At 37.9% G+C, this 14,831-nt stretch overlaps 2 protein-coding genes across 5 annotated transcripts in view; one reads left to right on the top strand and one right to left on the bottom strand.

Moving 5' to 3' along the window:
- The window catches only part of CGAS (cyclic GMP-AMP synthase), a 115,071-nt gene that overhangs the window by 57,793 nt on the left and 42,447 nt on the right, over positions 1 to 14,831 (top strand). The gene's annotated exons all lie outside the window — the stretch shown is intronic.
- DDX43 (DEAD-box helicase 43) overlaps positions 1 to 14,831 on the bottom strand; it is a 41,298-nt gene that overhangs the window by 12,408 nt on the left and 14,059 nt on the right. Inside the window, exons 11-13 of the mRNA XM_049895621.1 lie at positions 12,436 to 12,523; positions 9,295 to 9,422; positions 8,982 to 9,091 (exon numbers count right to left, since the gene is read on the bottom strand). Coding sequence (XP_049751578.1) covers positions 8,982 to 9,091; positions 9,295 to 9,422; positions 12,436 to 12,523 — 326 coding nt within the window. The remainder of the gene's footprint in view (positions 1 to 8,981; positions 9,092 to 9,294; positions 9,423 to 12,435; positions 12,524 to 14,831) is intronic.

Genomic DNA, 14,831 nt, shown 5'->3' with positions numbered 1-14,831 from the left:
CAGTTGTCAGCCCCTGGCCTTGTTTAGAGCATGACCCCCTGCTGCAACCAGATACCTGTACCTACACCAGTTACCCCTGCCCCTCTAAGACTTGAGGACAGAGCCTGTACGACACTTGATGACCAACTACCTGGACACCTGAGCTGAACCCATACAAGAAAAGTGAATGGACTCCTAGGCTCATGTACCTGGTAGCAGCTCTAGCCATCTGGTAAGAGGACATTAGAGCTTCAAAGACAAAAATAATCAAGCTAGCTCACTCAAGCAGCCTATTTGGGTATATCAAAACAAAACAAAGCAAGAAGCTAGGATACAGTAAGCAAATATAAAATAAACTAATACAATAACTTATAGATGGCTAGGAGACAACAGTCAATATCAAATCACATAAAGAAGCATACCATGGTCATTTCCACAAGCTCTCAAAACAAAGAATCAAGGAATCTTCTGGATGAAGGTGTATTCCTGGAACTACCAGATGCAGAATACAAAGATTAATATAGAGAACTCTTCAAGACATCAGGAACAAGATTAGGCAAAATGCAGAACAAGCCAAGGAACACACAGATAAAGCAGTTGAAGAAATTAAAAAAGTTATTCAAAAACATAATGAAAAATTTAATAAGCTGCAAGAATCCATAGAGAGACAGCAATCATTGAGGAAACAGAAGGCAGAATTAGTGAGATTGAAGATAAAACCCTTGGCAACAATATATTTGAAGAAAAATCAGATAAAAGAACTAAAAAAAAAAAGACGAAACCCTAGGAATCATGTGGGACTCTATCAAGAGAAATAACCTACAAGTGGTTGGAGTAACAGAACAGGAAGGGATAACAGAAAATCAGAGAGAATTGTTGAAGATTTATTGGCAGAAAATTTCCCTGATATTGTGAAAGATGAGAAGATATCTATCCAAGATGCTCACTGAACTCCACATAAGGTAGATCTCAAAAGAAAGTCACCAAGACACATTATAGTCAAACCTGCCCAAACCAAAAATAAACAGAGAATGTTAAGAGCGGCTAGGGATAAATGAAAAGTCACCTACAAAGAAGAGTCAATAATAAGCTCGCACGACTCAGCAGAACCCATGAAGGCACGAAGGCAATTGGGATGACTTATATAAAGCACTGAAGGAAAAAAACTGCCAGCCGACTGCCAGCAAAACTGTCGCTTAAATATGAAGGCAAATTAGGATATTTCCAGACAAACAGAAGTTTAGGAAATTCATAAAAACCAAACCAAAACTACAAGAAATATTAAAGGGAGTTCTCTGGTTACAAAATCAATCATATCACATATCAACCCAAGACTAGAACACAGGACAGAGGAATCAGATGTCAACCTAGATAGGGAAATTACAAAAATAAATCAAGATTAAAAAAAAAAAGCTCAAAACAGGGAAACAGCGATGTCATTATGTAAAAGAAGACAACATTAAAACAATAAAGAAGGACTGAGAAATGTAGTTATCAATCTCTCCTATGGAGAGAAAGTGAAAGTGATATAAAGAAATAAAAGTTAGGTTTAAACTTAGAAAAACAGGGGTAAATATTAAGGTAACCACAAAGGAGAATAGCAATCCTACTCATCAAAATAAAATACAAGAAAAAAATAAAGATTCAGCAAAGACAAAATCAACAACAGCAAATAAGAGGAAAAGACAATATACAGAGATCAACTACCTAGCACAAAAAATTAAGTGGGAAAAAGAAACCGTCAAAAACACACAAAAAAAGACATCAAAATGACATCACTGAACTCGTACTTAGCCATAATTATGCTGAATGTAAATGAACTAAATGCACGAATAAAGAGACAGAGAGTGGCAGAATGGATTAAAAAACATGGTCTGTCTACATCCTGCCTACAAGAGACACACCTTACACTTAGAGACACAAACTAAAACTCAAAGGATGGAAAAAAATACATCAAGCTAATAACAATCAAAAAAGAGCAGAAATGGCAATATTAATTTTGGACAAAATACACTTTAAGTACACTTTAAAGTTAAATCCACCACAAAGAATATGACACTATATAATGATTAAAGGGACAATCTACCAGGAGGATACAACCATATTAAATATTTATGCACCCGATGACAGGGCTTTAAGATACATAAAATGAACTCTAACAGCATTGAAAAGTGAGATAGACAGCTCCACAATTATAGTAGGAGACTTTAACACACCACTTTTGGCAAAGTAGAGAACATCCACAAAAAAGCTCAATAAAGACACGGAAGATCTAAATGCCACAATCAACCAACTTGACCTCATACACATATACAGAACACTCCACCCAACAGCAGCCAAGTAGATTTTCTTTTCCAATGCACATGGGACATTCTCTAGAATAGACCACATATTAGGTCATAAAGCAAGCCTTAACAGACTCGAACACACTGAAATACTACAAAGCATCTTCTCTGACCACAAGGCCATAAAAGTAGAAATCAATAAGAGAAAAATCAGGGAAAAGAAATCAGACACTTGGAAACTGAACAATACCCTGCTCAAAAAAGACTGGGTTATAGAAGACATTAAGGAGGGAATAAAGAAATTCATAGAATTCAATGAAAATGAAAACACTTCCTGTCAGAACCTTTGGGACACAGCGAAAGCAGTGTTCAGAGGTCAATTTATAGCAATAAATGTACATATCCAAAAAGAAGAAAGGGCCAAAATCAAAGAATTATCCCTACAACTTGAAAAAATAGGAGAGCAAAAAATGAAACCCTCATGCACCAGAAGAAAGCGAACAGTAAAAATTAGAGCACAGCTAAATGAAATAGAGAACAGAAAAACAACTGAAAGAGTTAACAAGACCAAAAGCTGGTTCTTTGAAAAAATTAACAAAATTGATAAACCACTGGCCAAACTGACAAAAGAAAAACAGGAGAGGAAGCAAATAACCCAAAAAAGAAATAAGATGGGCAATATCACAACAGACCCAACTGAAATTAAAAGGATCATATCAAATTACTACGAAAAATTGTACTCTAACAAATTTGAAAACCTAGAAGAAACAAACAGAGGTACAACAACTAAATAAACACACAACAAAAGAAAAGATTGAAAAGGTAATTAAAAAACTCAGTACCAAAAAAAGCCCTGGCCCAGACAGCTTCACTGCAGAGTTCTACCAACTTTCAGAGAAGAGTTAACACCACTACTTAAAGGTATTTCAGAACATAGAAAATGATGGAATACTCCCAAACTCATTCTATGAAGCCAGCATATCCTTGATACCAAAACCAGGTAAAGACACCATGAAAAAAGAAAATTACAGACCTATATGCCTCATGAATGTAGATGTAAAAATTTCCAACAAAATTCTAGCCAATAGAATTCAACAATGTATCAAAAAAATAATTCACCATGACCAAGTGGGATTCATACCAGGTATGCAATGATGGTTCAACATTAGAAAAACAATTAATGTAATCCATCATATAAATAAAACAAAAGACAAGAACTACAGGATCTTATAAATTGATGCAGAAAAGGCATTTGACAAAGTCCAACACCCATTCGGAAACCCTGGTGGTGTAGTGGTTAAGTGCTACGGCTGCTAACCAAATGGTCAGCAGTTTGAATCCGCCAGGCGCTCCTTGAAAACTCTATGGGGCAGTTCTACTCTGTTCTATAGGGTCGCTATCAGTTGAAATCGACTCGACGGCACTGGGTTTGGTTTTTTTGGTTAACACCCATTCATGACAAAAACTCTCAACAAAATAGGAAGAAAAGGAAAATTCCTCAACATAATAAAGGGCATTTATACAAAGCCAGCAGCCAATATCATCCTAAATGGAGAGAGTCTGAAAGCACTCCCCTTGAGAATGGGTACCAGACAAGGATGCCCTTTATCACCACTCTTATTCAACACTGTGTTGGAGGTCCTAGCCAGAGCAATTAGGCTAGATAAAGAAATAAAGGGCATCCCGATTGCCAAGGAAGAAGTGAAAGTATCTCTATTTGCAGATGACACGATCTTATACACAGAAAATCCTAAAGAATCCTCAAGAAAACTACTGAAACTAATAGAAGACTTCAGCGGAGTATCAGAATACAAGATAAACACATAAAAATCAGTTGGATTCCCCTAAACCAATAAAAAGGACATCAAAGAAGAAATCAGCAAATCAATACCATTTACAGTGGCCCCCAAGAAGATAAAATACTTAGGAATAAAATTTTACCAGAGACGTAAAAGACCTATACAAAGAAAACTACAAGACACTGCTGCAGGAAACCACAAGAGACCTACATAAGTGTAAAAACGTACCTTGCTCACGGACAAGAAGACTCAATATTGTAAAAATGTCTCTTCTACCAAAAGCGATCTATAGATACAATGCAATTCTGATCCAAATTCCAACGACATTTTTTAATGAGATCGAAAAACAAATCACCAACTTCATATGGAAGGGAAAGAGGCCCGGATAAGTAAAGCATTACTGAAAAAGAACAAAGTGGGACGCCTCACACTACCTGATTTTAGAACCTATTATACTGCCACAGTAGTCAAAACAGCCTGCTACTCGTACAAGAGATACGTAGACCAATGGAACAGAATTGAGAATCGAGACATAAATCCATTCACATATGAGCAGCTGATATTTGATAAAGGCCCAAAGTCAGTTAAATGGGGGAAAAGACAGTCTGTTTAACATATGGTGCTGGCATAACTGGATATCCATCTGCAAAAAAATGAAACAAGACCCATAACTCACACCATGCACAAAAACCAACTCAAAATGGATCAAAGACCTAAATATAAAATCTAAAACGATAAAGATCATGGAAGAAAAAATAGGGACAATGCTCCGAGCCTTAATATATGGCATAAACAGTATACAAAACATTACTAACCAAGCACAAGAGAAAGAAACTATATAACTGGGAGCTCCTAAAAATCAAACACCTATGCTCATCCAAAGACTTCACCAAAAGAGTAAAAAGATTACTTACAGACTGGGAAAAAGTTTTTAGCTATGACATTTCCGATCAGGGTCTGATCTCTAAAATCTACATGATACTGTAAAAAATCAGCAACAAAAAGACAAATAACCCGATTAAAAAATGGACAAATGATATGAACATGCACTTCACTAAAGAAGACATTCAGGTAGCTAACAGATACATGAGGAAATGCTCATCATCATCAGTCATTAGAGAAATGCAAATCAAAACTAGTGAGATTCCATCTTACTCCAACAAGGCTGGCATTAATCCAAAAAACCACAAAATAATAAATGTTGGAGAGCTTGTAGAGAGACTAGAACACTTATACATTGCTGGTGGGAACATTAAATGGTACAACCACTTTGGAAATCGATTTGGCGCTTCCTTAAAAAGCTAGAAATAGAACTACCCACTCCTTGGAATATATCCTAGAGAAATAAGAGCCTTTACACAAACAGATATATGCAGATTTATATACACACCCTGGTGGTGTAGTGGTTAAGTGCTACAGCTGCTAACCAAAAGGTCAGTAGTTCGAACCCACCAGGTGCTCCTTAAAAACTGTATAGGGAAGTTCTCTGTCCTATAGCCTCGCTATGAGTCGAAATTGACTCAAAGGCAATGGGCTGTTTTGGTTTGTGTATGTTCACTGCAGTATTGTTCACAATAGCAAAAAGATGGAGGCAACCAAGATGCCCATCAATGGATGAATGGATAAATTATGGTATATTCACACAATGGAATACTATGCAATAAAGAACAATGATGAATCCGTGAAACATTTCATAATATGGAGGAATCTGGAAAGCATTATGCTGAGTGAAATCAGTCATTTGCAAGAGGACATATTGTATGAGAACACTATTATAAGAACTGAAGAAATAGTTTAATCAGAGGACAAAATATTCTTTGATGGTTACAAGAGTGGGGATGGACGGAGGCAGGGGGGTATTCACTAATTAGACAGTAGACAAGCACTATTTTAGGTGAAAGGAAAGACAACACACAATACAGAAGAGGTCAGCACAACTGGACTAAACCAAAAGCAAAGAAGTTTCCTGAAAAAACCGAATGCTTCAAAAGTCAATGCAGCAGGGGCAAGGGTTTCCAGACCATGGTTTTAGGGGACATCTAGGTCAACTGGCATGATAAAATCTATTAAGAAAACATTCTCCATCCCACTTTGGAGACTGGCATCTGGGTTATTAAATGCTAGCAAGCAGCCATCTAAGGTGCATCAATTGGTCTCAACCCACCTGGAGCAAAGCAGAAGGAAGAACACCAAAGACACAAGGTAATTATGAGCCCAACAGACAGCAAAGAGCCACATAAATCCAAGCCTACGTCAGCCTGAAAGCAGAAGAACTAGATGGTGCCCGGCTACAACCGATGACTGCCCTGGCAAGGAACACAACAGAGAACGCCTGAGGGAGCAGGAGAGCAGTGGGATGCAGACCTCAAATTCTTGTAAAAAGACCAGACTTAATGGTCTGGCTGAGACTAGAAGGACCCCAGAGGTCATGGTCCCAGACCTTCTTTTAGCCCAAGACAGGAACCATTCCCAAAGCCAACTCTTAAGACATGGATTGGATTGGAGTATAAGATAGAAAATGACACTAGTGAACAGTGAGCTTCTTGGATCAAGTAGACACATGAGACTATGTGGGCAGCTCCTGTCTGGAGGGGAGATGAGAAGGCAGGGGAGGACAGAAGCTGGCTGAATGGACACTGAAATACAGAGTGGAGAGAGGGAGTTTGCTATGTCCCTGGGGGGAAAATAGCTGGGAGTATATGGTGGGGTGTATACAGATTTTTGAATTAGAGGTTGACTTGATTTGTAAAGCATAATAAAAATTAAAAATAAAAGCACATACCCAGAGCAAAAAAAAAAAAAAAAGAATAGATTTTATGCACTGAACACTAATGACCGAAGACCAGACGATTTGTGGAATGACATCAAGGACATCATACATGAAGAAAGCAAAAGGTCATTAAAAAGACAGGGAGGAAAGAAAAGACAAAACTGGATGTCAGGAGAGACTCTGAAATTTACTCTTGAACATAGAGTAGCCAAACTGAAAGGAAGAAATGAAAATGTAAAAGAGTTGAACAGAAGACTTCAAAGAGCGGCTTGAGAAGACAAAGCAAAGTATTATAATGAAATGTACAAAAACCTGGAGTTAGAAAACCAAAAGGGACGAATATACTCAGCATTTCTCAAGGTGAGAGCACTGAAGTTTTCAAGCCTCAAGTTGCAATGCTGAATTGCAAAAAAACTGAATAACACAGGAAGCATCAAAAGAAGATGGAAGAAATACACAGCGTCACTGTACCAAAACGAATGCCTTGACATTCAGTTATTTCAGGAGGTATCATATGATCAAGAACAGATGGTACTGAAGGAAGAAGCCCAAGCTTCATTTAAGGCACTGGTAAAAACAAGGCTCCCTGGAATACCAATTGAGATGCTTCAACAAGCAGATGCAATACTGGAAGCACTTGCTCATCTATGCCAAGAAATTTGGAAGACCAACTGGAAGAGGTCCATATTCATGCCCATTCCAAAGAAAGGTGATCCAGCAGAATGCAGAAGTTATCGAACTGTTTCACTAATATCACATGCAAGTAAAATTATGATGAAGATAATTAAAAAAGGGTTGTAGCAGTATATCGACAGGGAACTGCCAGAAATTCAGAGCGGGTTCAGAAGAGAACATGGAACCAGGGATATAATTGCTGATGTCAGATGGATCTTGGCTGAAAGCAGAGAATATGAGAAAGATGTTTACCTGTGTTTTATTGACTACGCAAAGGCATTGGACTACGTGGATCGTAACAAATTATGAATAATTCTGTGAAGAATGGGAATTCCAGAACACGTAATTATGCTCATGCAGAACCTGTACATAGACCAAGAGACAATCGTTCGAACAGAACAAGGGGAAACTGTGTGGTTTAAAACCAGGAAAGGTGTGTGTCAGGGTTGTATCCTTTCACCATACTTATTAATTCTGTATGCTGAGCAAACAATTCAAGAAGCTAGACTCTGTGAAGAACACAGCATCAGGATTGGAGGAAGACTCATTAACAGCCTTCAATGTGTAGATGACACAGCCTTACTGAAACCAAAGAGGACTTGAAGCACTTACTGATTAAAATCAAAGACTACAGCCTTCAGTATGGGTTATACTTTGAAAGAAAACAAAAATCCTCACAAGTGCACCAATAAGCAGCATCATGATAAATTAAAGTTGTTAAGGATTTCATTTTACTCAGATCCACAATCAATGCCCATGGAGGTAGCAGCCAAGAAATCAAACAACATATTGCATTGGGCAGATCTGCTGCAAAAGACCTACTTAAAGTGTTAAAAAGCAAAGACATCACCTTCAGGACTAAGGTGTGCCTGACCCAAGCCATGGTATTTTCAACTACCTCATCGACTTGCAAAAGCAGGACAACGAATAGGGAAGACCAAAGAATTGATGTATTTGAATTATGGTGTTGTTGAAGAATACTGAATATACCATGGACTGTCAGAAGAGGGTACAAATCTGTCATGGAAGAAGTACAGCCAGAATACTCCTTAGACGTGAGGATAATAAGACTTTGTCTTGCTCACTTTGGACATGTTATCAGGAGGGACCAGTCCATGGAGAAGAACATCATGCTTGGTAGAGTAGAGGGTCAGTGAAAAAGAGGAAGACCCTGAACAAGACGGGTTGACACAGGGGCTGCAACAGTGAGCTGAAACATAGCAATGATTGTGAGGACTGCGCATGACCAGGCAGTGTCTTTTCTATTGTGCATGGAGTCGCTGTATAAGTCAGAATTGACTCTAGGATGCATAACAGCAACAACATTTAGTTCTGAGAGCCTGATAAATATTTAGAGCTCTAAGTGTTGGGATCCGCAAGTTAAGAAGAGATCTTAGAAATGGGTTCTGTCCCTCAGCAACGCCCAGGTATTGCACATACTTTTAAACTGCAATAAACAGTATATAAGTGTACCTGTTTTAAAGTTCTCTAATGCTTTCTCCCGATCGCTCTGTTCTCTGTTGCCGTGAAGAGACTCAACTGATATGCGTCGGAGAATCAGGTCACTTGATAAGTGATCAGCGCTGAAGCAAAACAAAGTCCGTAATCTTAAGTGCTATTCTAATACCGTCATTAATTCACTAGTTTTACTTCTATTAGCAAAAGTCTGGACTGAAATACTGTAACAAACATACCCACCACCATTTGAAATTAACATAAAAAAATAATCCTAAACAAATTTAATGTGATTGATGATCATAACAGAATACAAGGAAAAAATACCTACACAGCTTTTCTGCTGACAAACACAATGACTTTGTCTTTGGGAGACATACTCTCTAGGAAAATCTGAATATGACTTCGTTTTTCTTCTTCTGTGGTAACAATTATATTTTGCTTCACAGTATTTACAGCCTAAAGAATTCAAAAATCATAATACATTAATACTGATATATATCAGCTCAACATACATCTTATTTCTATCATTGGTGAATGTTTTAATAAACTGTTAACCAGATAAAAGGCAGAGGTCTTAGAAAAATCACCTGTTTCTACTTGAAGTTTGCAGTTTAGCCTTACACTTTCATCATTTGTTCATCCAAAATAAAAAAGTGACGGATGTTTGAGTGCTTGGCAGAGTGTGTTGAAAGACACTGGCTGGTATAGGAAAAGGAAATAACCATGGGATGAAGCCTGACTTACAAAAACTATCACCTTGAGTTTGAAATATTGCCCTTCTAATGAAGGAAGATAATCAGTTTATGACAAAAGAGTCTCAATTCAATTAGTACTTTAACAATTTAATAAAACATTTCAAAATACCATTTGGTACCATTCTTTGACCCTGAAGGAGATAAAATATTGTCTCTTTAGATAAAACAGATTTTAGTAGTATTTAATGAAAGGAAAGAATTATACTGGGCAGAATTATAGCAAGAATATAGAAATTATAGAAAGAATTATATTTGTTGTTGTTGTTAGGTGCCATTGAGTCAGTTCCGATTCATAGCAACCCTACATACAACACTGCCCGATCCTGCACTATCCTCACAATTATTGCTATGTTTGAGCCCATTGTTGTGGCCACCGTGTCAATCCACCTTGTTGAGAGTCTTCCTCTCTTTTGTTGACCCTCTGCTTTACCAAGCATGATATCCTTCTGCAGGGACTGGTTCCAGCTGATAACATGTCCAAAGTAAGCAAGACAAAGTCTCACTATCCTCACTTCTAAGGAATATCCTGGCTGTACTTCTTCCAAGACTGATTTGTTCATTCTTCTGGTGATCCATGGTATATTCAATATTCTTCACCAACACCATATTCAAAGGCATAGATTCTTCTTCAATCTTCCTTATTCATTGTCCAGGTTTCACGTGCATTTGAGGCGACTGAAAATACCATGGCTTGAGTCAGGCACACCTTAGTCCTCAAAGTAATATCGTTGCTTTTTTAACACTTTAAAGAGGTCTTTTGCAGCAGATGTGCCCAATGTAATACATCGTTTGATTTCTTGACTGCTGCTTCTATGGCATAGATTGTGGATCCAAGTAAAATGAAATCCTTGACAACTTCAGTATTTTTTCCACTTATCATGATGTTACTTACTGGTGTAGTTGTGAGGATTTTTGTTTTCTTTATGTTGAGGTGTAATCCATATTGAAAGCTGTTGTCTTTTTTTTTTTTTAATTTTTATTGTGCTTTAAGTGAAAGTTTACAATCAAGCCAGTCACTCATATAAAAATTTATATACACCTTTCTATATACTCCTAGTTGCTCTCCCCCTAATAAAACAGCACACCCCTCTCCACTCTCCATTTTCGTATCCATTTGGCCAGCCTCTGACCCCCTCTGCCCTCTCATCTGCCCTCCAGACAGGAGCTGCCCATATAGTCTCATGTGTCTACTTGATCCAAGAAGCTCACTCCTCACCAGTATCATTTTCTGTCCCACAGTCCAGTCCAATCCCTGTCTCAAGAGTTAGCTTTGGGAATGGTTCCTGTCTTGGGCTCACAAAAGGTCTGGGGACCATAACCTCCGGGTCCTTCTAGTCTCAGTCAGACCATCAAGTCTGGTCTTTTTACAAGAATTTGAGGTGTGCATCCCGCTGCTCTCCTGCTCCCTCAGGGGTTCTCTGTTGTGTCCCTTGTCAGGGCAGTCATGGTTTATAGCCAGGTAGTTTTTTTACCATCTAGTTCTTCTGGTCTCAGGCTGATGGAGTGTCTGGTTTATGTGGCCCTTTCTGTCTCTTGGGCTCATAATTACCTTGTGTCTTTGGTGTTCTTCATTTTCCTTTGCTCCAGGTGGGTTGAGACCAATTGATGCAACTTAGATGGCTGCTTGCTTGCATTTAAGACCCAAAGCTATATTTTTTGATCTTCCTCAGTAAATGCTTCAAATCCTCTTCACTTTCAGCAAGAAAGTTGTGTCATCTGCATATTGCAGGTTAACAAGTCTTCCTTCCGTCCTGATGCAGCATTATTTTTCATACAGTCCAGTTTCTTTGATTATTTGCTCAGCATACAGATTGAGTAAATACATTGACAGGATACAATCCTGACACACCTTTTCTGATTTTAAACCACGCAGTATTCCCTGATTCTGTTTGAAGGACTACCTCTTGGTCTATATATAAGTTCCTCACGAACACAATTAAATATTCTGGAATTGTAGTTGGCAACCCCTAATGAAATCATGGAGGTAGGCATTGATCACTATTAGGTGAAAGGCCATTAGGGAACTGTATAATGGAGAGATCAGACTGAAAACACCTGAACCCACTGATAAATTCTAACTTCACAAAGAGTGTCAGACTTACATTCCTTTTGAAGTGATGCAAAAGCAACTAAACATCACAATTAATGAAGAATTTTTCTAAAAAGAAGAAATAGAAACAACCCAGGATTTGATCAAGTTTCTATATCTAATTACCATTTACAAGAAATACTGGGACTAGAGAGCATATTTAACAGTCTGTGGGAATCAGCCAAATCCAGAATGTGAGAAATTCTATAGACAAAAAAAAGTTTCTTCCAGCAATAAGTGGACACACACGCACAGGTTGGGACAGCTACAGATTAGAGATTAAGAGACATAATAACCAAATAAGTACATATGTAGACTTTGTTTAGACCCTGATTCTAACAGGGCTTTAAAAAAAAACAGCTATTAGGAAAATATGAACACTGATTAGATATTTGATGGTATTAAGGGATTATTAAAATTTTTAACATGAGATAAAAGAACTGTGATTATGTATATAAAAAGTCTTTTAGAGAGACAGAATGAAGTATTTACAGATAAAATTATATGTATTTCAGATTTGTTCTAAAATTGGGGAGTGGACAAAGTTGATATGCCATAACTGCCTATGTTTAAAATTTCCATAATAAGAAATGTTTTTAAAAATAGTACTAAAAAATAAGCTTACAACTAGATCCAAAGTGCCAACATATACAATCATAGGGTCTCTCAAATAAGACTCTGCAAGTCGACGGACAGCATGTGGCCAAGTTGCACTGGAAAGAAAGCAAGATGCACAAACATTAAAAATTTATTGTAAATGAAACGTTACTAAAGTTTCCTTAAGCATGCTACAAACCAATTATTCATGAAAGACAAATACAATGCTTCCTATCTTTTTAATCAGAAGAGAAAGATGTGGTAGTCTGCTTCTGTAAAGATGACAGCCTTAGAAACCCTATGGAACAGCTTTACTCTGTCCTATAGGGTCGCTATAAGTAGCAACAGACTTGATGTCAAGGGGTTGGTTTTTTGATTATCTTTTCAATATGTAAGGCAGATGTTACAAATACTGTAAATTTCACCACGAATTGCTCAAGTATAATGGAAGTACTAGATGAAACATTTTAAATAAATAGGTTAAATAAACAATGGGTGACCGAAAAATAAACCAAACCCGCTGCCGTGGAGTTGATTCCAACATAGCAACCCTACTGTTATGCTATGAACAGTGAGTGAAGGAGTCTTCTAATCTCTAGAAATTCTAATCTATGTCAAGGTATTAGAAGGAATTCTGGTATTAGATTAGTTTTATCTCTTGGAGTTTATAAAGACAAAAAACAAAAACCTAGTTTTACTAAAAAGACAGCAGAAAAACCAAGTGCTTATGCCCAATAAAAATCATTTTAAATGTGCTGATCAAAAAATGTATAAACTAATGGACAGACATATGCACACCCATGTTCACTGCAGCATTGTTCACAATAGCAACAAGATGGAAACAACCTAGATACCGATCAACAGATGAATGGATAAACTGTGGTACATACACACAATGGAGTATTAACACAATGATAAAGAACAACAATGAATCTGTGAAGCATCTTATAACATGGATGAATCTGGAGGGCATTACGCGGAGTGAAATAAGTCAATCACAAAAGAACAAATATTGTATGAGAACACTACTGTAAAAAACCAAAAAACCAAACCAAGTGCTGTCGGATAGATTCCGACTCATAGAGACCCTATAGAACAGAGTAGAACTGCCCCATAGTTCCCAAGGAGCGCCTGACGGATTCAAACTGCCAACCCTTTGGTTAGCAGCTGTAGCACTTAACCACTTGGTCACCAGGGTTTCCACTACTGTAAGTACTCACAAAAAGATTTACATACAAAAAGAAACAATCTTTGATGGTTACGAGGGAGGGGAGAGGTGGGGATAGAAAAACACTTAAGAGACAACAGATAAGTGGAAACTTTGGTGAAGGTTAAGACAGTACACAATACTGAGGAAGCCAGCACAACCTGTACAAGGCAAGGTCCCCGGTAGCTCCACAGACACATCCAAACTCCCTGAGGGGCTGAGTTGCTGGGCTGAGGGCTCTGGAGACCATCATCTCAAGGAATATCTAGCTCAACTGGCATAATATAAAGAATATGTTCTACATTCTACTTTGGTGAGTAGCATCTGGGGTCTTAAAAGCCTCTGAGCAGCCATCTAGGATACTCCAATGGTCTCACCCCTTCGAGAGCAAGGAATAATGAAGGAAACTAAAGATACAAGGGAAAGGTTAGTCCAAAGGACTAATGGACCACATCTACCATGGCCTCCACCAGACTGAGTCCAGAACAATGAGATGGTGCCTGGCTACCACCACTGACTGATCTGACAGGGATCACAATAGAGGGTCCTGGACAGAGCTGGAGAAAAATGTAGAACAAAATTCTAACTCAAAAAGAAAGACCAGACTCGCTGGCCTGACAGAGGCTGGAGAAACCCTGAGACTATAGCCCCCGGACACCCTTTCAGCTCAGTAATGAGGTCACTCCTGAGGTTCACCCTTCAGCCAAAGATCGAATGGGCCCATGGAACAAAACAAGACTAAAGGGACGCACCAGCCCTGAGGCAGGGACCGGAAGGCAGGAGGGAACAGGAAAGCTGGTAATAGGGAACCCAGGGTTGAGAAGTGAGAGTGTTGACATATCATGGGGTTGTTATCTTAAGTCACAGAACAATGTCTGTACTAACAGTTTGATGAGAAACTAGTTCGTTCTGTAAACCTTCATCTAAAGTACAATAAAAGAGAAAAAAAAATGTGTAAATTCAAAAAACCAGAAAAAAAAGAATGTATAAGTTTCTTCAACTTAATGTTTATATAACATGATAAAGTAATCACCTTTTCTACCTTCAGAGTAATAAAGTGAAATTCAACTTCACTTTTCATGAAGAGGAAAGATTGTTAGAAAACAAAGTATGAAAACTTAGTATATTTCCCCAAATATTGTATACTATACTTTTTTTTTTAATAACTTTTATTAAGCTTCAAGTGAACGTTTACAAATCCAATCAGTCTGTCACAT

Source organism: Elephas maximus, chromosome 1 (genome assembly GCF_024166365.1).
Source record: "Elephas maximus indicus isolate mEleMax1 chromosome 1, mEleMax1 primary haplotype, whole genome shotgun sequence".
Lineage (NCBI taxonomy): Eukaryota > Metazoa > Chordata > Mammalia > Proboscidea > Elephantidae > Elephas > Elephas maximus.
The sequence above is the reverse complement of the archived record's forward strand: the minus strand, read 5'-3'. Positions and strand labels throughout refer to the sequence as shown.